At 35.7% G+C, this 25,679-nt stretch overlaps 1 protein-coding gene across 1 annotated transcript in view; it reads left to right on the top strand.

The window, feature by feature from the left end:
• LOC150109827 (RNA helicase Mov10l1-like) overlaps positions 1–25,679 on the top strand; it is a 223,644-nt gene that overhangs the window by 114,672 nt on the left and 83,293 nt on the right. Inside the window, exons 4-5 of the mRNA XM_090396278.1 lie at positions 1,538–1,686; positions 23,168–23,308. Of these exons, the coding sequence (XP_090252404.1) occupies positions 1,538–1,686; positions 23,168–23,308 (290 nt within the window). The remainder of the gene's footprint in view (positions 1–1,537; positions 1,687–23,167; positions 23,309–25,679) is intronic.

Here is a 25,679-nt window from a genome sequence, read left to right as displayed (position 1 = left end):
TCTTTTTGTCTACCCATAATAGGCTAAGTCACCAGAACTTCATACACTTCAGGGTTTGCTCGAGGATGAAGGACTCCTGTCTTATTCCAGTGAACTGTATGTCTAGTGTTGATAGCGTGTTTTGCAAGTCCAGACTGTTCAGGTTCAAGGTATTGAATATAAAACTTGTCTTTTTCTAGCCAAATAAAAGCAAATCTTCCTGTTTGTCCAAAATAAGATAACCCACAAGAGCAAGAAATCTGGTAGACACCTTGATAATTGAGATGTGGAAGCTTGTCCTTTGGATCTCTAATTTTCTAAGTTTTCTTATTAATAATTTTCTTAGTAATTTTCTAAGGAACTCATTGGAACAAGATGAGTCCTTCACAAAAGTTGGTTCCTAATAGAATGGCTTTATTAAGAAACATGTGAAACTTTACTTCACTAGATCCAAAGGTCTATGTGTATCCTCTTTGTGGGAGATAGCACTTTTTAAATCATCTAATCTTTCCTTCCTTTTTTTTTTTTTTTTGAATTGTGTGTGCATGCGCATGTGTGTAATTAATTTATTTTTATTTTTATTTACTTATTTATTTTTAATAAGTTAGGAAATTTAATGACCTTTTTTAATTATCTTACATTAGTTACTTAGGGCGACTTTTGGAATTGTCAGTTAGATTAGCTTTATACTGAAGATGCCTTTGATACTTGGTGAAAATTATACTAATAAAATAATATTTTACGTGAGTTAATTCTGATATTATAATTTATTTAAATATGCCTACTCACGGTATTTCCTTATTGAAACACATAAGTTAGGACTGGCAGACCATGCTTTGGACATCCCTTCACACAAGATTAGATGGAAGAAAACTAATTTGCTATTTAGAAGTTGTCACAGATCCGAAAGATTATTTTTTGAGTTAGCCATGGCTATGAAGAATTCTCATAACCTGAACAAATATGGTTGAATTAATTTGCCAAAAATTTGGAAGAACATTATAAGAGCAACTCCTACATAGCTGTATTTTTTTTTTCTTCCAACGTTAGAGGGCATCATAGTAGGACTTTAAATCTTTTGTCCATTTCAATTGTATTGTTTACTGTCTGTTGTGTATACATGCTGTGTTGTGCTCTGATGATGCTGATTTGAAATTCAGTGAAATATAAGCAAGTTAATAAAACATCTTTTTATAAAATAGTTGGTTTGGTGTTATTAATACTGTTAAAAATAAGTCATGAATAACCATTAGCACCAAATTTTATCTGCTAGATTAGCTCTTAGGGAGCTAAGATTTTCAATGTGAGAGCAGTATTTATCAGTTGAATGGAGTTGTGAGTTGTACAAGGTTAAAAACTGTTTGAAGTTAAAGTATTCTTTCAAGTGAAAGAGAACCTAATTTTTGGATACAGAGGAGCCAATATATGTGTGTAGCTGATATTTAAAAAAAAATTAAAAGAGTACAAGTTTTTATTATTTATTTATATTTGCAGGGGGTGCTTTCTGTAAACTACTAAAACTGTTATTTTATTAAATTATATTTATTTTTTAATTTAGGTCTTATTCTTAAATGCATCGCATTTCGGAAGTTGTAATCCTAAAGTTGATGACTTTGTTACAGTAAAGGCTATCGAAAGCAACCAGAGACACCTACAGTGGAGAGCTGTGTCTGTGATTCCTAATCAGGACATTCAAATTCCTCCATGGTATGTATATGTGAATTAGTTATTTTCATTTCAGTAGTTTCCAGAATTACATTCTGGCAATTGTAATTCAGAACGCAAAAAACAGTACTGAATAACTACAGTGATATATGTTATGGATTAAATGGGTTTATTAACAAAGAAATATATGTTTACGCAATGATATGTACATCCACATCTATCTGTGGAATCTTGATTGAATAAAGCATTAACGATGGTAAATTACATGCTGCTCGAAATGAGCACCCTGTCTTTCAAGGTTGAAGGTGGATCATGGTGGAATACCCATTCCTTCAAGGGCGTCAAGCGATGCGAGATCAGGAAAACATGAAGGGGTACAGGAATTCTGTGAACATCGAAGTTGAGCCTCCTGGGAAAGTGTTCTGATAAATAGGTTGTAGAACCACCTGATGTGTGATAGGTTGTTCCGTCCTGTTGGAATATCTGTGCTCGAAATGGAATGTTTTTTGCATGACACATCCTATGCAAACCCTGGGTGGATGGAACCTACATATTCCAGATGCATTGTTTGCTGTTCAAGGTTACTATTGCATCATCCTCTTCAATGAAGTGGTTACTGCATACCATGCAGTAACCTCACTGTGAAGAGGTTTCTCTTGGACAAATTCAGGTCTCGAGAAACCAAGAAACTCGTAGGTTCATCTATTTACATGACCACTTTTTTATGTTGAACCATACACGAGAGGTTGGTTGATCAACTTATAGTACATTAGTACCGTATATGGGTAGTGGGTTGTGAAAGGAGGAACTTGTTTACATTTGATTTGAATGACTGTATATTGTATTCGTTGGGAAACACAACAGGACGAAGATAGTTCCACAATACAGCAGTTGCAAGGATGTAGGAAGAGAGAAAAAAACTTGTTCTGTTTGTTTTCAAGGTGCACTAAGAAGAGATGTTGAGCAGTAGCTGCACATGTTTCAACAGGCTTAGTACCAAGTGGAGGAATTATTGATGTTATTTCAGATGAGCATTTCCCATGGAAATGTTTGTAGAAATACATATTGCAGAAATTTCACACTGATCAAACATCAGTGTGAAAGTGGAGGGAGTGAGTTGGTAAGCGATGGGTCATTAATAAGTCTAATTGCTCTCCTCTGTATTGTCAATCATTTTGAAGGAACTTTTAGGGGCTGCACCCCATATGTGAGAGCAGTATTCAATAGCTGGGTGGATTTGTGATTTGTATAATGTTAACAGCTGTTCAGGGGTGAAGTGATATCTTGAGTGAAAGAAATCCTAGAAATCCTAGTTTTTTTGAAGCTGAGGTTGCAATGGTTGTGATGTGTTTATGCCAGGAGAGGTTTGATGAAGAGAGATCTCAAATTGTCTGAAAATTTGGGTATCGTCAAAAGAGAATACTGGAAAAAATGGTTCTTTGTTATGAGAAATAGGACAGAACTGGGTTTTATCGATGCTTAGATGGAGATGTGCTTCATCCGAGAACCAGACATTATGGAGAAAGGATGGATCTTCATATACATTGACTAGCACACAACTGCACAGTGTTGTAAAATTCTCCCACAGTAAGTCACATAAATTAACCTATCAAATTTCGAATTTTACAGAGGTTTTCAGACATTTTTATAATAGAATTATGTAGTAATTAAATAAATGTTTTATTATTATAAAGTGCATTAATTAAGTCCCATTGAAAGTTGTGTGTAAACTAAAAGGAGGGGATCAACCTAGATTAGTATGATTAATCAGCAATAACAAACGTTTGCAAAGTCTTGCGAATAATAAATAAGTGCCCAAGATAGAGATACTCGAACGGGGGGAGGGCTGAAGTGACATCATCCTGTTTACAGGTAATCCCAGACATTGTAGCATTGGAACAAAGGATTAGACAAGCTATTTAAGATGAATGAGACGGGACAGTTCCAAAATAGGGAAAAACTAAGGCCCATTTTTTTTGGCCTTAGTTTTTCCCTATTTTGGAGGACCCAGTTCCAGGTGTGTGGAGGTGAGGCTGTAATCAGGGAAGCTCCTGCTAGGATGCATGGACTTGCCAGGAGAATGCGACTACCAGCAAACATAACGGAGACATCAACAGATCCTTCCCAGTAACCGGAATTGCAGCAGCAAGTCACCCCGACTATACTGGACAGTTTGCATAGCAAGAACCACCACATCGTCCAATTAACAATGGTAACTAAGAATGAAGATGCAGAGTCAAGCTATCCATATTGAAGCTTTGTTCAATTGACCGGAATGACAATGTAAAAGAGTACTATAGGTGAGCACATTTTGTTAATGTTTAAGATAAATATAATCGGAATTTGCATGTGTAACGAAAGTGCTTATGGAAAATTGTTAGTGAAATTTTAGACATTGTGTTATGGTTAGGCCGAGAGAAATATTTTCTCCCTTTGAGTATATGTATTGTAGTCTCCTACTAGAAAAAATAAAATGTTCTGTTTAACTAATAACCTTGCCTGATCAATTGCCAATGCACTATCTCTAAAAAAATTAGCAAACCTGTGTGCCAATTAGATACAGATCCACCACGATTATCTGCATGAATATATGTAACCTATTTATGTACTTCATAAATAGGTTACATATTACATATTACATATACTTCATAACCTATAAAGTACTTCAGCCCAAAGGCCAAGAACCACCAATATAGCCCACCAGGGGGCACCATCAGGACTTTAGGAAAACGTTAGCTTCCTAGCTTCAGTTCTTATTTGCTGTTATGTAGTACTTGTGGGCATGTGTCTTTGTATTAAGTTCCCAAGAAGATGGCAATGTGACGTTTGCCGAAATATTGGAAAGTATATATTAAAGTTTATTTAATTTATATTTCTAGTATACGCTGTCAATTCCTTAAATATTAGTTATCATGTTTAACCAGCGTATAAGCCTCTCAACAATTTTAACTTATGGATCTGAGAGCTGGGTCAGAAGTAACACTTGACCAGAGACCGCAGATATGAGAGTCCTGAGAAAGATTATAGGCATGAACAGATGTCATCAATGGCAATATCATATTAAAAACGAGGATATTAGGAAAGAACTTGACATTGTCAGCATCCAGGAATGCGTTACCAGAGCTAATGTCAGGTGGTATGGTCACTTAAACAGAATGGGCAAGGAAAGATTAGCAAAACAAGTGTTCTTTGCCAGGTTGGCAGCAAAACGACCCAGAGGAAGACCAAGATATAGGTGGATTGATATGGTACAAAGGGCCTTAGACGATAGAAATATAAGATCTGATAATGTTGGAGTCTTGACAAGTAACAGACTGATTTGGAGGAAAATTGTAGATAGGAAGTTAGTAATGATGTAATTTTTGTCATGTAGTATATCATATCCTGTACACCCCTTGAGGGTACATGGCAGGAATTTGATGATGATGATGATGATATATTTTCATTTAACAGAAATTTTGCTCTTCTATCAAGGGTATCCTCAGACTTTCAAATTAAAAAAGTAGAAGAGAAGCTGGAAAACTCAACATTGAAAACATGTGAGCTACAGTACATCATGTATAGTGGCAAGGTCTGGTCACCTTCAGTGCCGTTAAATTACTGTCAAATTGGCATTCTTTTACTCTGAGGATTCTAATTTTCACCCATCCAGCTACTGACTGTATACAAATCCCAAATTTTCCTATCGTTTGAATGCTATTCATGTTTCTGGTGGTTACCTTAAACCCTACTGAAATATTCCATGCTGTTATGAAATTCAGCTCATAGATGATCTCACCCTCAAATGTACTTGAATCCTCTATCTCATGGATGCACTGTTTTAGCTTTGTCCTTTCTACAGTTACTTCCATGGTCACTGCTCCACGCAATGGCCATGCAATATTCATCCATATTTATATGACTTGCACATGAAGAAAAAATACAGAATTTTATTCAAAAGCTCTCATATAATATATTTCATCCAGTATAACATGGACATTGTCAGGGAGAAAGATTGGTCACTACATTCAGAACATTATTACTATTATTAAGAGAGACCTCCAGGGAGTCAGAGACTCATCGAGGGAGGTCACATACTACAAGCACCAGCTATCATACTTATTCTTGAATTCACTCACATTGCTTGCACTCACAACATTCAATGGCAATGTATTCCAATCACACACCACCCTCTGAGAGAAAAACTAGCATTCACCCCCTTCTTAGGAGCATTCATTTTCAGCTTCCAAGGATGTTCTCTGGTTCTTTTCCCCATCTTCCATAAATCGAAAAATTCCATCAACTGGAATCCTCTATGACTCTTTCAAAAGTGTGTCTGTAATATAAAAATTCTCAATCTGTCTTCATAATCAGTATTCCATAATCCTGATATAATTTTTAACACTCTCCTTTGTACTCTCTACAATATATCAGAATCACAGCAGAAACCAAGAAACCAGACCTGCGCACAATAGTTCAAGTTAGGTCTTATCAATGCCTTGTAAAGTGGCAAAATGACAACCTTATCTTTACATGTGAATGTTCGTTTCAGCATTTTAATTATCTTTTGAGTTGTATTTGCAATCTTTGCTACATGGCCCCCCTGAACTTCAACTTCTTATCTACTAACAACTCCAAGATCCCAAGCCTCATCAGTTTCTTCAAGCATAATCCCACCAATATAATATGATATTGGATATCTAATCACACACTGACGTGCATGACATGACATTTACTGAAATTGAACTGACATCCATTTTCCCATGCCCACAATTCCAGCCTATTCAAATCATTTGCAAGTACTGCATATCAGCAGCATTCCTGATTACCCTACCTATCTTTGCATCATCAGTAAATAGCTGTATGTCACTTGTCAAAACCTTCTCAATATCATTAATGTATAGATTGAATAACAGTGGACCAAGCACTGAACCTTGTGGTATGCCACTGGTTACCTTAAAATATTGCAGACCACATCCCCATATACCACTTTTTGATATCTCTCTCAGTCAGCCATCCTCTTATCCATTCTAATATTCTATAATCCAAACCCATATTCTTCAATTTATGCAACAGTCTACCATGTTGTATTCTGTCAAAAGCCTTAGCAAAATCCAAAAGTTTCATGGTATCCATTCCCCTTGTCTAGTTCAATGCCAGCATTGTTATAGAATGTGAGCAAGTTGCTAAAACATGACCTTCCCTTAGTAAACCCATGTTGCTTGTTTCAAAGTAGAAATTCACTATTAACTCATTTCTTAATACGAGCCCTAACCAATTTTTCCAAAATCTTCACCACCACTCCCGAGATACTAATTGGTCGATAGTTGGATACATTGGTCTTTGCACCACCCTTGTGCAATGGAATTACCATACATTCTTTTCATTCCTGTAGAAACTTCCCTGTTCTTAGACTCGTATTAAATAACCTGGTCAAAGGAATAGCCAGTTCAGCTGAACACTCTTTCAGCACATGTGCTGATATTCCATCAGTCCCTATTGCTGAATTCTGATTCAGTTTGTGCAGCAGCTCTAATCCTCATACACCTGAATTTCTTTATCAAGTGAAGGGTAGCAGTGTGCTCAATGTCACGTACATTAGGTTGATATCTTTTAACAAAATGGGCACTCATTAGTTGAACAACCTCTTCTGCATCTGTAGCCCTCACGGCATCTGCATTTTGAAGAGTTATTCTTTCATATTCATTCTTGCAGCATATCAATAGAATTCTTGTGGTTTGTCTTTAGCATGCAAAGCCATTTCTTTTCATACTCAGACTTTGCTTTCTGTACAACACGTGACTATTCTAGCCTGCTTTTTATAATTTTCGTAATGTACATCATCCTTATGCACATGGTATTCCTTCCACACCATCCTTTTCTTACGAATCTCTTGCTTAATAAGATTACACATCCATTTGACTCCTACCCTATTTATTCTTTGAACTCTCGGGATACACTCTGATATTGCATCATTATACTTTAATGATGCAATATCAGTATAATGTTTAAATGCCTCCCATTCACTGTCGATATTCTTTCTATCCATCAACTGATCCCATTCCATTTAATTCACTATACTCCTCAGTTGTTATAATTTCCTGCTTTGTAGTTCAGCATGTATTAATCACATCGCATGATTATTGTCATCAACCGGAGACAGAATAGATCTTTAACTGAAATGCGCTCTGACACTGTAATCAAATCTAACACTCTTTGACTTTGAGTTCCTTTTGTCACATGCTGCTTGGGAAAGTTGTTTTGCAAAAGCTCAATAAATTCAGTTTCATTCTTCTCATGAGATTCTACTGCTATTTGGATAATTAAATTCTCCCATTATGATTACTCTTTTCGTGCTCACCGTGTCTCTTTGGTGATGCATTTCTTCATCACTAGCAACCAATCCACCAGGTCTGTAACAACGTCCCTCTATGTAATTGATCTTGTTAGTTTCCACCTCATACCAGATGGCTTCAAACTCACTGCTACATGAAATACTGTTAGTAGTAGTAGTAGTACTACAATCATAGGTCACAACTCTGACTGGATTCAAGTCATCCGATGTCATTAGCAGTACGTCTCCTTCTCTCCTATCCTCTCTTCCTTCCCAAAAATAGTGTATCTTTTACACTCACTACCATCAAAACATGAATCATAAGAATTATTCATATAGTGTGTGATTACTAGCTCATATCTCAGTTGTAGCTGAGTTGACAGATTGCACTATTTGATTTCAAAGGAACAATTATAAAAGTTTCATTGAACTTCTTCAAGAAAAATGTGTGGCTTTCTGTTTTCTCGACCCTCACCTGCGTATCACACATGACACTAATGACTGTAGTTTCTTCTATTTCTTTGTTGATATATCAATATAATATAATATATATATATATATATATATATATATATATACAGGGTGTTCGGGATAAATTTGACAGTTTCGTAAGGAAAAAGAAAATCTTCTTTGTATCTATTAAATTTAATGAATTGACAAAAAAACATTACAGGCAGAGTTAATTACAATACTATCAACAAGATTTACTCAAAATAACCACCATTAGCATCGATCACAGCTTCAATTCTGCTTCGGAACCTCGAACAAGCTGATGCTACATTCTCCCTGGGAAGGGCCGCAAAAACTGTTTTAATTTTATCCATTAACTGGGCTTTTGTATTACTGGAAGTGCGATTGGTGTCTTTTTCAACTGCGCCCCATACAAAATAATCCATGGGGTTAAGGTCTGGGGAGTTTGGAGGCCAAACATTTGGACTGGTGAAGTCGTAGAAATTTTCAGACAACCATTTTTGACTTTTCCCAGAGGTGTGGCAAGGGGCCGAATCCTGCTGCCATACATACGGCCTACCATTGGCTACCCTTGTTATCCAGGGCTTGACTACAGTTAGCAACTCCACGAACAAAGCCCGAATTCCAATGCCAGGGTTCTTCAACACCTGTTCCTGCAGATTTGCGAGGAATTCTGCTGTACGAACGCAATCAGATCGTCTGCTAGGGATCTTTCTTCTTGCTGCATCCTCGTAGTCACCATTGCAAGTCTCTAGTTCATGCCTGATTGTTTTTACTGTATTCAGGGAGCATTGGGCAGCAGTCGTAATATCCTTATTTTGATGGCGGGCATGAATCATCATGATACAAGTTATTCTCTTCCATGATTCAGGTGGGTTCCAGCTATCCATCCTTTCTGACATCTTGTATATGAATGAAGAAGGGTCCAAACTTTTAAATGAAGAGAAGTGTGTGTTAATACATGTAACTTACGGAAAAATATAATTAATTATAAATATGTCAAATTTATCCCGAACACCCTGTATATATATATATATATATATATATATATATATATATATATATATATATATATATATATATATATATATGAAAAAGCTTTAATGACTGATACTGAGAGATAAAAAGATGACATGATATATTTGAAAAGATACTACTAGTACACTAATTTCGCTGAATTGATCAACATCTTCAGGTATCATAATCAAAGAAGTATATAAAGAATTACAGAGAAAATTGTAATAACTTAAAATTGTAATAACAGAACAAGTACAAAAAGATAGTAGCGTGTTTGAAAACAAAATGCGAGCTTGAGTTCCAAACAAACATATACTACGCGCTATCGCGCGTGCGCGAGTACTGAACAGAGGAACGTGTGCATCAGAGAGATTGAAACTCAGGCTGTTGTTGATATGAGAGGAATCTAGAGAAATTTCCCTAGATTCAACAATCTTTCTCTCGAATTCATCATAGCGCACACATGGATGTTAGAAGTTTGAGTCCAGTTCACAATGTGTTGGCGGCCTTCGTCTGAGTTAGCTGAAAAGAGAACATGGCTAGAGAGAGCGCTAGCTCTAATCCTGTTATAGGAGTTATCTCTACGATGGAAGGAGTTAATAGCTTTTTCTTCAAGTGCCATGAAAAAATCTCTTTTACCTTCGAACTATAATCAGATGACTGCCTCCCCTTTTTAGACCTGAAACTTACCAGATGTGCTGAGAGTATTAAAATCTAAATTTTATTAAAATCTCCTTCCATCTTAAACCAAAATTCCGGTATCGCTATATTGATGATATTTTCCTGATCAGGGAAGATGGTGTCAACAACCTCAATTTATTTTTAGACCACCTTAACAAGTGCCATGAAAAAATCTCTTTTACCTTCGAACTGGAATCAGATGACTGCCTCCCCTTTTTAGACCTGAAATTTACCAGATGTGCTGAGAGTATTAAAATCTCAATTTTTAGAAAGCCTATTCATACTGATAGATGCCTTCATGCTTCCTCCCATCACTATTCCCCACAAAAATTTGGTATTATTTCTACCTTAGTTCACCGAGCTAAATCATTATTTACAGAAGAAACAGAAATTGAAAATGAACTCCTTTTTCTTAAAAAAAACTTTTATTAATAATGGTTTCTCTTCTAAGAAAATTGACAAATTCCTTTCCCCCAGTTACTCAACTACTTCTGAAGATCCCTCTTCCCCAAGAGCCTTCATCTCTTTGCCTTACATCAGCTCTCTTTCATCAAAATTGGCAAAAGATTCTCAAGAAGTTTAATTTTAAAACTTGCTTCACAACGCTTCCAAAACTTCGTTCAATACTTAGCAAATCTAAAGAGAAACATCTTCCAACTCAGTTTCCAGGAGTGTACAAGATTTTATGTGATTGTGGAAAGCCATACTATGGCCAGACTGCTAAATCCATCCTTCTGCGTTTGGAAGAACATAGCTATATAGCCACGTTCTCTTTTCAGCTAACTCAGACGAAGGCCACCAACACATTTTGAATTGGACTCAAACTTCTAACATCCATGTGTGCTATGATGAACTCGAGAGAAAGATTGTCGAATCTAGGGAAATTTCTCTAGATTCCTCTCATATAAACAACAGCCTGAGTTTCAATCTCTCTCTGATGCACACGTTGCCTCTATTCAGTACTGGCACACGTGCAACAGCATGTAGTATATGTTTGTTTGGAACTCAAGCTCACATTTTGTTTTCAAACACGCTACCGTCTTTTTGTACTTGTTCTGTTATTACAATTTTAAGTCTCTGTAATTCTTTATATACTTCTTCGATTGTGATATCTGAAGATGTTGATCAATTCAACGAAACTAGTGTACTAGTAGTATCTTTTCAAATATATCATGTCATCTTTTTATCTCTCGGTATCAGTCATTAAACCTTTTTCATAATATTCCAACCAAGTAAAAATGAATTCTGAAAAAATATATATATACTCATGGCAATCTCTTAAGGATCAAAGGGTTACTGGGAGGAGAACTCCACATCACCTTTTAAGAAATGTATACTGCTGACAAGGACTTCTTAACCTAATATCTGGAAGCATATTCTTGTGGAGCATCCCTTTAGTAGATATTCTACTGAATACTAAATAATGAGGATGAGCTGACAATTTGGGATTTAGCAAACTAAATTTATTCTTATTGGCTTCAACCAAAAGTAAAAGGATGATGAAATGTAATAGAATTTCATGGAAGCATTGTCTGGTAAAACAAATTTAATCAGAAAAGTGTGTCAGAAAGTTTTAATAAGAACTAAAATTGAAAGAATTGATAGAATTAAATTTAAACTATAAACACCTAGAACAATTAGCATACCTTTCCTTAAACTCATTCACAACAAATGCATTCACTAATTCAATTGTATTCACTGTTCTCTGATAAAAAAAATCTAGCTCTTCCCCCTTTCTTAACTGTGAACAATCTTGATTTCTGTGGATGCCTTGTGTTCTCTCTTTTTCCATATAATGAAAATTTTCATCAGACGATATCCTATAACACCCATTCAGAAGTGTATAGACCTCTGTCATATCATATCTCTCTCTTTCTCGTGTTAACCCAAGTCTGTAGTCCACATACTCATAATCTTTCCTCATAATCTTCATTCCATAATCCTGATATAATCTTTGTAAGTCTTCTGCATCCTTTCCACAGCTTCTTTACCCTGAACACAGAAGGCCAAATGTACACACAGTAGTCAAGGTGTATTCTTATCAAGCCTGTATAAAGAGGCAAAATGACTTTCATATACTTACATCTTATGGTTTGCTTCAAAATTGCAATTACTTTGAATTTCAAATTCCTATCCACTATTATGAAAGATCCCTAGCTTCATCAGTTTCTTGTAGCATGAATATGCCGTTGGAATCTCATCATGCCAGAGTGCAAAAGTGCATGCTATCATCATAACTTTACACTTATTAACATAGAACTGATATCCATTTTCATTTGCCCAAATTTCCAGCCTATTCAAATCATTCTGTAAATACTCAATATCACTAGCGTCCCTGATTGTCCTGTCTATCTTTGCATCATCATAAAAAGAAATGAACATCTGCTGTAAGAGCCTCCTTAATGTTTAAATTGATCATCAGTGGTTTAGGAACTGAATCACTGGGTACACTACTCTCACCTTAAATCTAGCAGATTCACACCCCCACCATGTACTACTTTTAGATGTTTCTCAGTCATTCACTTATGCAGCAAAATCCAAAAGTATCATAGTATTGACATTGCCTTTGTCCAACTCAGCCATAATGATACAAAAATGAGCAAATTGCTAAACACATGATCTTCCTATAGTAAACCCATGCCATTCTTTGCAGAGTACAGCTTATCTGTCTGCTTTCCCATTTCTGTATGTGAGTTCTTACTAACTTCTCTCAAATCTTCATTACCACACCAGAAATACTGATAGATCAGTAATTAGATATATCGGTTTTTGCACCACCATTGTGCAGGGTGTTTCAAAAGGAGTGTAGTATGCAACTTTGCAGGAGAGCAGAGAATAACTCAAAAGACATGCAAAAGCTGTATGAATGTCATAATGTAGTGAAACACATCCATTTTTTTTTTGTGTGTGTGTGTTTTTGGAGTTTTTGTGTATATATTGGCCAATATGTGTTGGTTTCTGATAAACAGTGAAGGAAAGACTGCAGAAGGAAAATGTCTGACAAATGTATCTAGAAATGGAAGTGTGTTCTGTTTTTCAATCTCAACCAGACACTTTCCTCAGCCAAATAAACAAACAACACAAATACATACAATTGAGATTGAAAAGCAGAACACACTTCCATTTCTAGATATGCTTGTCACATGTCTTCCTTCTGGCAGTCTTTCCTTCACTGTTTTTGAAACCGACACATACTAGTCAATATATACACAAAAACTCCTACCACCACCCAACACAAAAACTAGGGATCATTAATACACTAAAAAACAGGGCTTTGAAGATTTGCTCCAGTGAACAAGAACTTAAAGATGAATTAAAATTTATCAGCAATACCTTTCTAAAAAACGGTTACTGCCAAAATACTATCAAGTTACATATCAAGAGAATGTGCTAAGGAACTGACAGCTCCTTTGACCTGGCTTTTCAATGAAAGTCTGGCTATGGGAAAGGTGTCCAGGGAATGGAAGGAAGGTAAGATAGTGCCATTGCATAAGGGCAGTAGCAGACTGGAGGTGTCTAATTATAGGCCAGTTTGTGTGTCATCAGTAGTTGTTAAGATTGTGGAGAAATTAATTAGGGACCATATGCAACATTGGACAGATGAGGGTAATGTTATCTATGAGAGTCAACATGGATTTGTCAGGGGGTGCTCTTGTTTTAGTAATATGCTAGCCTTTTATAATAAAGTTACGAGAGCAGCAGATGAGGGAAAGGCATATACTGCAATTTTCTTGGATTTAGTGAAGGCATTTGACAGGGTGCTACATGATAAGCTGATATTTAAGTTGCAGCACATGGGTTTGGATGTCAGGTTGGTCAACAGGATTCAGGATCGGCTATCCGATTGGTATCAGAGAGTTGTGTATGGTGGGGCAGTTTCAAGGAAGCAGAGGGTTATAAGTGGGGTCCCACAGGACTCAGTACTGAGACCTATATTGTTCAACCTTTATATCAATGACATTGTCAGTGGACTGCAGGGGGATATTCAGTTGTTTGCAGATGATGTGAAGCTGGGAAAGGTTATTAGTAATAGTGCAGATGTGTTAGCATGCAAGAGGATTTGAATAAGCTAGACAGAGGGACAAATGAATGGGGGTGTCAGTTTACTGCAGCAAAATGTAAGGTCTTGAGGTTTGGGAAACATCGATGGGATGCTGCATATTCTATACTGGAGGAGTTATACTGGAGGAAGTAGGGGAGACAAGAGATCTGGAGTTTAGGGGACATATTGCAAAGGTGGTGAAGGTAACACAGAGGATTGCTGCAATTATGAGAAGGACACTGACCTGCAGAGATAAAAGGGTTATCATTCTGTTATATAAGTCTCTGATCAGACCACACTTAGATTATTGTTCTCAGATTTGGTCCCCAGGATTTGAAGGGGATAAATTAACTGTGGAAAGGATACAAAGACGGATGACAAAGATGGTTTCAGGACTGTACAAGGATAGTTATGAGGATCGGCTGAGAGAATGTGGACTGCAGAGTTTGGTGGATAGAAGAAGGAGAGGTGATATGATTGAGACTTTTAAACCGTTGAGAGGTGGTTACAGGGTTGACACTGGGGAGTTCTTTCGCTTGGTTGAACAGTGGGAAGGAGTGATGACAAGGGGCCATTCCTGGAAGTTACGAAAGTAAACTGTGAGCAAGAGGGTGAGGAGTGGTTTCTTTGCATGGAGGATGGTTGAACAGTGGAATGCATTGCCTGATAGAGTGGTGAGAATGAGAACAGTCGATGAGTTTAATGAGTGGTATGATAGACTTTGTGTTTCCTAGGAGGGACCTCTCACGATGAGTCTTGATAGACTTGTGTTTCCTATGAAGGACCTGCGATGAATCTTTTGACTTCTTGGAGGCCTAAATAATAATAATAATTAAAGGGATATCAGATAAAATAAACAGAATACTACAAAAATGCAACCTTAAAGCCAGCTTTAAACCGCCTTCAAAATTAAAGAACTTACTCAACTCGTCAAAGGATCCACTCCCTTCACAGGCCCACCCTGGAATATGCTGTATTCATTGCACCTATAATTTGCTCTATATAGTGGAAACAGGATGCACAATTCCCATCAGAAAAAAGAACATAAATGCACATTAAATATAATAACTGTGGTCAAGCTGGTCTTTCTGATCATGCCCTAAACATTCTACATAGAATTGACTGGAAACGCAGCACCTGTTGTTTACATCACATCAAAACAGGGTATGAACATAAACTTAAGGAGGCCTATGAGATTCTTATCAATCACCCTAATCTTAATAACGATGGTCTAAAAATTCCAAACATATGGAAGGCACATATTCTACCCACTTAACCTTTCTCCCTAAGAGTTAATTTTAAATAGGACATTATGTAATCCAGGATCCTAAATCTAATATAACAATTGTCATGTTAAATTAGGACATCATTTTTACTGTAACAAGACTATGTGTATGAAAGAATGTTTCTCTGATGTTGTCTTAAATAGAATATAGCTTTAATGTAGTTAATTTATTTCATTTCATTTATTTATTGTAATTTTATTTTATTTTTGCTAGAGGTCAGGCCAGTAGTGATATGTTATAGTAGAATAACCGTTGATCAAATCATTGTCTCTTCAGCATACTATGTGAAATGTAATTTAGCTTGTCTCTCTGTGTATATATAATATATATATATATATATATATATATATGTATGTATGTATGTATATATGTATGTATACTTCAGATGATGACCTTAATATGAGGTCGAAATGTTGAGAAATTAAAATAGTTATTTATAACACGGTTGTAGAGGCCATAATTTGTGTAAAATGAATGCACTGTTCAACACTAAAGGAAAGGATAGTGAAACACATCAATTTTGGTCTTCATTACCAAATGAGAATACTAAATGGCATGATACACCACACATTTGAATATGGCAACTTTTGATGGTGCAGAGAAAGCCTGTTATGTATTTTGGTTTGAAAAAACAAGCTCACACGCAATACAGCAAAGAACCTGTTAGTATGAATATGATCTACACATGGCACAATAATTGTGGAAACAGGCTGTTCTGTCATCATCATCAAATGTTAACGGAAAGATTGCATTCTGCTGATGCTGTTGTGGAAGAAGCTAGGGAAAGTTTCCAGAGATGTAAGGAAAGTCAGTCAGATGGGAATCTCATCAAATTGGAATTCCACATGTGTGGTGTTATTTTACAATAGCATTTACATTTCTTCTTCTTTTCAGCCATTTTCTGTCCACTGCTGGATGAAGGCCTCCTCCAGTTCTTTCCACCTTTCTCTGTTCTTGACAATGGTTGACCAATTTTCCCCAACAAACATTTAAGGCCCAACAAATTTACCCTCATACATTTGAAGAAAGATGAAAGAAGATATGCCAGGATTTCTGTATGGAAATGATCAGTAGGATGGAACAAAATGAGGACTTTATTGGACACGATTGTTTTCAGTGATGATGATGAGTGCACTTTTCATGTAAGTCAGCAAGTAACTACTCACAACTCCAGTATTTGGGGAAGCAAAAATCCACATGGCATCGTAGAACATGTTCGTGACTCATCTGGCTTATGGCATAACATATGTTATGCCATAAGCCAGAAGAAAGTGTATGTACCCTTCTTTTTTTCAGAGTCTACCTTATTGGTGGTGTATATCTGGACATGCTGCTTGGGTACTCAATACCACAATTTGACAATGTTGACCATGACAGATGCTTACATTTCCATTGATGCCATTATCTAACAGATGCAATGTCATACCTCACCACCCATTTTCCAGGCAGATTGATAGAAGGGTGCTGTAGCATGGTCGCCACATTTCCCCAGCTTCACACTGTTAGATATTTTCTTCTGAGACTTTGTGAAAGATCAAGTGTTTGTACCACTGCTACCAGCCAATTTGTTCAGCTGCATTCCAAATTACTGGCACCATTGCTGAAGTTATGCCAGATATGCTCTGCTACATGTGATAGGAAATTGATTACAGATAGAACATATGCAGAATTACTGGTGGTAGTCATATCGAACTTTAACTGTCTGTGTTTAAACTTCAAGTGTTATGCTACATTTGCACAATAATAGAAATTGTTCATCTATCACTATTTACTATCACTATCAATGTTTTCTTCAGAGTTTGCCACTGAATCTCCAAGGTTTGATTCCTGTTCTCAAACTCTTTCATTTTTTCTTCAATAATCTTTGTGTATTTTAGTCTACAGTTCACATCTGAGAGCTGCTCAACTTTTATTCGCTTTAAAACTTTCTTATATGTTATTCTTTTCAATATGAAATTCAATTTTATCCTGCTCAAGACTAAATAGTGATCACTTCCAATTTCAAATCCTCTGTACACTCTGGATAGAAGGTGTTGGATTGACTGACTGGCTTCAAGTTGGAAAAGGAGTTAGGCAAGGATGTTTACTTTCTCCTCACTTGTTTAGTATATATGCAGAGGACATCATGCGTGAAGCATTGGATGAGCTCAAGACAGGAATTATGATAGGAGGTAGATTGATCAGTAATCTGAAGTACGCTGATGATACAGTACTCCTTTGTAATGACATGGAAGAACTAGGACTAATTCTTGACAAAGTTAACAAGATCAGTAATAATAGAGGACTTCAACTCAATTCTAGCAAGACAAAGATCATGGTTCTCAAAGGAAAAACAAACAGAGAAGCTCTTGAGAAACAAATGTATCTTAATGGAGAAAGAATTGAGGAAGTCAGCAAGTTTGAGTACCTGGGATCCATTATTAATATGAAGAATTGCTGTTCAGAAGATGTCAGAAAAAGGTTAGGAATGGCTAAAACAACAGTCAGAGACCTGTCTAAAATCTGGAAGGATGGATCTATCTCCATGGGAACAAAGTTGAGGATTTTGGATGCAGTTGTTTTTCCAACAGCAACTTATGGATGCGAGACTTGGAACCTAAAGAAGTCAGATAAGAAATGGATATCTGCTTTTGAGATGTGGTGTTACAGAAGGCTGTTGAGGATATCATACACTGAAAGGTGTACAAATGAATGGGTGTTAGAAAAGATTAGTAGAACTTTAAGGCTCCTTAAGGATATTGACAGAAGAAAATTAAAATATTTTGGACACATAGAAAGGATGAAAGGAGGACTTCTCAGAACAGTAATAGAAGGTAAAGTTCCTGGAAAAAGAGGCAGGGGTAGACCATCAATGAGATGGATGGATGGCGTGTGTGGAGCGACTGATCTTCAGAGAGTTGAGGCTGCCAGAAGGGCAAACAACAGGACTACATGGCGAGGCCTAGTGCGGAACATCATCGAGCATTGGAGTGACCATACAGCATCTGTAGATGCCCAGTGAACACAGAGAGAGAGAGAGTACACTCTAGTGTCCTGTACCAGGGAGAAAACATCACTATCAACAATAACATAGTCAATGAGACTTTTCTTATTCCTTGCCTCTTCTCTCCATGTGAATTTGTGCACATTTTTATGTTGGAACATGGTGTTAGTAATAACCAGTCCATGTCCTGAGCAGAAATCCAACAGATATTTGCCAATTTTATTAGCTTTGCTCTTTTCTCCAAATTTTCCCAAAATATTTTTGTATATCTCACAATCATTTCCTACTCTGCTATTTAGATCCCTAACCAGGACCAGCTTTTGCTTTTTCATTGTGTCAGTTGCTTTTTCTAAAGCCTCAAAAAATTGCTCCACTTCTACCTTAGTAGAACCTTCTGTGGGACCATAGGCACAAATAAGTCTCATTGTCCAGTTCCCCATTCTCATATTTGCCCACATTACTCTACTTGAGACTGACTGCCATTCAAGAAGATTAGCATGATATTTTGTGCTGAATACTATGGCTACTCCTTCTTTTCCTTGATTGTCATTGCCCGAATATAACATTTTGTATTTATTGCTCAGAAATATATCACCAGTTTTTGTCTTTTTTGTTTCAGTCACCCCTATTATGTCGATCTGGTACTTATCTAATTCCTCAGCTAGCTCCATTTCTTTGCCATTTAGGCTTCTTACGTTGATAGTACCGATCTTTAACTCTGGTGATGTTGAGTTGGGGTTTGTTTTCAGATTTGTTCCAGTAGCTGACTTTTTGCTGTTTGCCCTGGTTCCCTGGCGAAAACAATGGGGGCCTTGTTTAACCGGGTGATGCCCCAGCCAACATGAAATTTTGTCGTGTTGTACCATCATTTTTTATTTTGGTTTAACCAATAAGAATACAATTTGTATGGCTAAATCTCAAATTGGCAGCCCATCCTGGTTCGTTCAGTATCCAAGTAGATACCCGACAGGGTGTACCACGAGAAGGTGAGGATTGGACATTAGGTCAGAAGCCTTGGTTGGTTGTCCGCATTCCTTTAAAGGCTATGTGGAGATCTCCTCTCAGTTATACAGCTTTGACCCTTACTCAACAAGCTACTAAAATTAGACAATATTATGTTATGATTTAAACCTATATTCTAATTTTCACTCAAAATTATACTTAGCTTTTGGGAGCTCTCTGAAAACACTACAGACCGTGTAGCCCTCTAAGTTTCATTAAACATTTGTCTGCTTTTTTTTTTTTTTCTAGATTTCTGATAGATTTTCTTAATTTCTTTGAATTGGGATATTTTCAATGTCAGATTTTCCTCAGTTATGTTATCATCGTCACTTCTGCAATCTTTTTGCTCTCTGTAACTGAGTACTAACTATTTTAGCTTGTGCTTATGACACTCTCCTGCCAATGTGAGTTTTCATTTGCCATTCTTGAGACTATTAAAAAACTCACAATATTTCTACAGTTATGTCAAAATGCACTAAAATAAATACACTAAAAAGCTACAATAATATACTAAAGATATTCCAATTCATCTAAGAAAATAAAACAAAAAAATTGCCATTCTTATAGGAACTTCATAACAGCACATCTGCACACCAGATAGCTTGAAACCAATCAATCTTGTTTGAAAACAAGAACAAAACGGAGAATTAGTGGCAAATCCTGGAGGCCACTAAAAACGGAGATTTGCCACTAAATCTCCGTTTTTCTATCATGACTGCCTAATAGAAATCCCGTTTAATATAATATAAATATAATATAGAATAAATCTCCATTTTTCTATCATGATAGAAAAAGAAGAACTCCATGACTGCCTCAGGTTTAAAGAGATAGCTAAGGAAAAGATAAAGCATGTGGAAAGTTTCTGGAAGTAGATCAGCTTGTGCTTTGAGAATAAAAAAAAAATGTAGCAAAGTACTAGATTAATAAAGGTTATTAAAGACTTTGGTTTTAGAAAATAAATATCAGGAAGGCAGCCAAATATTCTGAGGAATTGAAAAAACTTAGTAATTGAGTAAAGAGTACTGTGGGGGAGAAAGAAGAAAAAAAAAAGAAATCAGAGGTGATAAGTGACATGAAAACTGATGATTATTATTATTATTATGGGTATCTCCATGGAGTCAGTAGACTCATCGCGGGAGACCCAAACTAGCAAAACAATATCTGTCATATCTCTTCTTGAATTCATTTACAGACGAAGAGCTCACAACTAATTCAGGCAATGAATTCCACTCATTCACCACCCTCCAGGCAAAAAACCTTGTTCTGACACCTTTGTTAACCACACTCTTCTTTAATTTCCACAGATGACCTCTTGTTCTTCCATCACTATCACACAGCTGAAACATTTCCCCTGCATCAATCCTATAAAAACCTTTTAGTAATTTGAATGTTTCTATCATATCCCCTCTTCTTCGCCTATCAACCAATCTCTGCAATCCACAAGCTCTCAATCTATCAATGTAGGGAGCATTTTTTATATCACTCACCAACTTGGTCACTCTTCTCTGAACCCTCTCCACAGCCTCCTCATCTCCAAGGAATCCAGGTGACCAGACCTGAGCACAGTAATCCAAAGGATTACTGTGGGATAATATTTTGAAAGATTTCTAAACGAAACAACACTGATAGCATGTATGTTGGGAGAAATCAGTCAAGAGTAATTGCACTAGTCACTAGGCAATTGTCACTAGTATGTATCAATACTTGTGGCAATGGCATTGATATGTACTAGTGACTGCAATCATCTTGAATTAGAAAGCCATTCAAAACCTGAAATGTGGAAAGTTGGCTGGAGTAGAAGATGATATTTGACCAGAACTGCTCAGATATAGTGGTATAAAAGTTTACAGTGCCACACTGTATAATCGAGACATCTGTTTTACTCAGAGTACTGAATTCCAGTTGATTGGAATAGATCTCTGTACCATCTATAAAAAACGGAAATAAACTTGAAAGTGAGACTGTACAGGAATTGCCTTGTTGAGTATTTTTGGTAAATTTATACAGGCATACTTGAGAAAAGTCTAATAAAAAAAATTGTGTAAGTGAAACTGAAGAATATTGTTTTCAGGCGAAATAGAGATTATTAGGATTAGATTTTCTCTTTAAGACAAATAGTTGAAAAGGCATCCTTCATTCCTGATTTAGGTATTTGAACCAAATAGGTTAGTTAATTCTTATTCCTGAAGTGTTGTATGTTGTGTGTGTGTTCTTCTGGCTGGTTTGTCTGTTTTGAGGGACAAAAAAACCTGAGTTTCCAACAGAAAAAACCCTCCATCTTCATATGACATTGGCTAATTCACAATTTGATTAAAAACACCTGATAATGGTTTATCATGTCATAGATGGGATTCAAACCGCATCTTTCCAACTAAAGAGCTTGTCTAAGCCAACTGAGCTACACAGGTGTAGTGTATGGAAAAGGCATACAAGGTCCTAAAGAAAAGTTGTTCAAAATTCAAAACACTACAGTTACATGGTGTAAATGGGATCTTGCACAAAACAATACAGTAAGTCAGTGGTTCGAGTTGAGTTATAGGAATGTTTTCTGATGTAAAATCAAGTGTGAAACTGGAATGTCCATTATCTCCACTGTTATCTATCATCTAATACAGTGCTTCCCAAACTTCTGGATGTCAGGGCCTCCCCCTTTGGAAAAATTAAAATATTTCATGATATATGAAATATTTTAAAAAATTGAATTATTTAATTTAATTTTTTAAAATATTTAAAAATTTAGAAACAGAAACCCCCTCGAAAAAAAATCGTAATATAGACGTAAATTATTATAGTTTTATTGTATTTATATTCAATACAAAACATACACAGTGAATATTGCAAAAATAAAATGCAAATATTACATTTTTAGCATCTTACATACACATTTGACATGACACATTATCTTGTATTTTTATATAGATAGATATATTGTTATTGTACATTTGCAGTACAAGCACATGAAACGTAAAATGATTAGTAATAAAACAAGAATTAAAAACATAAAAGAAGTTTAATAACAATTTAATGTGATGGATGTGTTTCAATACTGCTACACAAAAAGTCAATATCAGGTGAAATATTTGAAACTGCAATTCTTAGATTTCTGCTTTGAAATTAAACTTATATGAATAAGCATATATTTACTAATATTCATTAAGCGCCGAAATACGCAGGGAGCAAAATTTGTGAACCCACACCAATGTGTGATTTTTTTCCATTAAAATATAAAAAATAACCAAAAAGAAATAATAAATAATAAAAATTAAATACGTTTATTTTAAGATAAAAAAATCTACTTAGTCTTAAAACATTTTAAATTTGTTTTCGTTATTTCACGCCCTCCCCCCCTCAACAAAACCTATGGCCCTTAAGGGGGGCGCGGCCCACATGAAGAAAAGTGGTATTAAACCTGTTATAAGAATTGGAGATCTTAGCTTTCTACTTTATGCAGATGATGTTACACTCCTAAATAAATCTGGTATGAGTCTGCACAATTCTCTAACTAAATGGAATAACTACTGTATTAAATTTGATATGAAAATCAGGAATAAAAAGACAGGCTATGAAAATAGGCAGGAACATTGAGTTTTTACTGTTGCAAGCTATGAATTTATAAATTGTTTTTAATTATACATCGTTATTTAACTGATTAATTTACTGAACAACTTATCAGTTTTATTGTTAATGATTATTGTTAATATTTATTTATTTTATTTTTTTAATTCTAGGATTAGTACTTTTTCATTACCAACTTCAAAAAGTTTCCTAAAAGATCTTATGTCAGATAAAGAGGACATCACTATTACTGATCCACTGGATTTCAAAGTTCTTTATGTGGGGGATGAAAAATATATCACAGTGTGGTTGAAGTAATGTTTACCACTTTTGATATTCTTGTATATTAGTTAACACTAGAAATTTTGCGGTTAACATAATTTCTTTGCTTTATAACAATCAATTTTAAACAGCAGAACTTCACATGTTCATGGTGCACTGATACATACAGTAGATGTGCTGTATAGCTTTTACTGTAATAAAATGATACACTATAATGAATTATGAAAGGAAAGGTTCTAAGGCCCATAGAAACATTTTAAGCTAACAATTGCAAATAGTGAAAGCAAACCTTTTCAATAGTAAACATTATTTTACTCACAGTTGATGTTGCACTCCACATAACAAAATACAGCTCTTGTGAATACTGTATAAAATTATTTGTATATTGTATTAAAAAAATAAAAGAACGAAACTGGATTTTATTTATTAAAAAAAAAAAATCAGCTAATGCCTTTTTGTTCCCGTATAGGGAGTAGGCGAGGACGTTTTTAAGCTATATCTAACTTTTGGAGACTGAGTGGGCAGTTCAATCTCCACTGGTAGCCAATCAGAGATAGCTGGCTCAAGGCTATCACTAATTAATCAGCATGCAGTGAAGAAGGTGGCTAGTAAGTGCCACCATCTGGAGGTCCCTAACACAATTTATTTAATGTTTGAAAATAGTGTGGGTTCGACAGCCGATTTTCTTGAGTTTATGGGACGAAAAACCAGAGTTTTCGGGAGGAAAAACCCGCTAGCCCATGCCAGAGATCGACTTACTCTGGAACCGGTGGAGAAAGGCTTAGAAAAAGTTCCTCTAGTCGGCGACTAGATTTGAATGCCTTTCATCGTGCAGTCAAGCGCCATAGAGTGCAAACGCCACTTCTACTGAGCTCCATTTGAGCTATCGACGTATGCATTTAGATTTAACTTAAATAAAATTTATGTTGATGACTCAACTGTAAAGACATAGTACAACAACAAAGTTTTGTTAGTAACAGCAAAATGAAGGGAAAAAAAATTGAGTGGGGAAGAGATAGGTAAACCAGCATGCAAGAGTATGCAGAATTTTGACTACTACACGTTTAATGTACATTGCTACTTGAGGGGAGGGGAGGGGAGGGAGGAAGAATGATTAATAAATATCCAATATTTTTATAGCTAAGACAGCAAGGTCTTATATTGAAGAGTGATAAATTTGGGGACAAAATTCTAACACTGGGAAATAGGAAGGGAATGGCAGGAAATTATACGTTGATTGATGATAGAGAACAAAGAATTTGCAGGAATTATATAGATTTCACATACCATAGATCAGTAATTCTTAACCAGTGGGCCACAGCCCCCTAGGGGGATGCTGAAAATTTATAGAACTTTTCTAATTTTTAAAATTTTGAAATCTCTTAAAATAATTTTTTTTGCTCATTATTTTACTTTGTTTCAAACTTGTATTTTTGTATTAGTAATCTGAATTATGTAGTTTAATGCAGTAGTTTGTTTTGTGGTGGTGCTAAAAGGTAACTTTTTGCTGCTGGCAACACTACAAGTTGTGACATCTGCTCCACTTGATGTGTGATAGAAGTGATTCTCTGAAGTTTTAAACAATACTAGTGTGAATGCATACAACTTAACATTGTTAAGTGCAACTTGAGTGCAATTACTTTTCAAAACTTTCAGTGCTGTAATACTGATTTGTTATTTCTTAAAATTTACCCTCCTTATAAAATGAGCAAACAAAGAACATTATTTGATGTCCTAAATATAAGTACAGTAGAGTTTTTACGTAATATTTAAGTAACGTTGATTTCTGTTGTCTGATTTTTTTTTGTCATTATAATCAGAAAGTAAAACCACTATTTTTTTTTAATAATTATAATTATTATTACTGTTATAAAATTGATAATATTATTATATTATTACTGTTCTATTATTATTATTATAAAATAATTATTATTATTGCTATTATTATAATGTTACTACAAACTAGGATATTTTAGGATACTTAGGGGACCGTGACTACTAAAAGGTTAAGAACCACTGCCATAGATAACAAAATAACAACTAATCAGCTAATGCCTTTTATTCCCTAATAGGGAGTAGGAAAGGCCTTTTAACCTTATCTAGCTTTTGGAGACTGAGTGGGCAGTTCAGTCTCCACCATTAGAATTTCATTACCTCAATCAGATAGCTGGCCCACGACTATCGCTAATTATAAGTGGCCACCAGTGAAGAGACAGGCAAATAAGTGCTGTCATCTTTCACTCTCTTGGTACCTAACCCTAACAGGATGTGCTGCTGTCTGAAATAATATGGGTTCTACGGTTGATTTTCTTAAGTTTCTGGGACGAAAAACTTGCTTTCCCATGCCAGAAATTGAGTAACTTGGGAACCAGTAGAAGAAAGGATTAGAAAAAGTTTCTCCAG

Source organism: Typopeltis vanoorti, chromosome 1 (assembly GCF_054136105.1).
Source record: "Typopeltis vanoorti isolate ZY-2024b chromosome 1, IOZ_Tvanoo_1.0, whole genome shotgun sequence".
Lineage (NCBI taxonomy): Eukaryota > Metazoa > Arthropoda > Arachnida > Uropygi > Thelyphonidae > Typopeltis > Typopeltis vanoorti.
The sequence above is the reverse complement of the archived record's forward strand: the minus strand, read 5'-3'. Positions and strand labels throughout refer to the sequence as shown.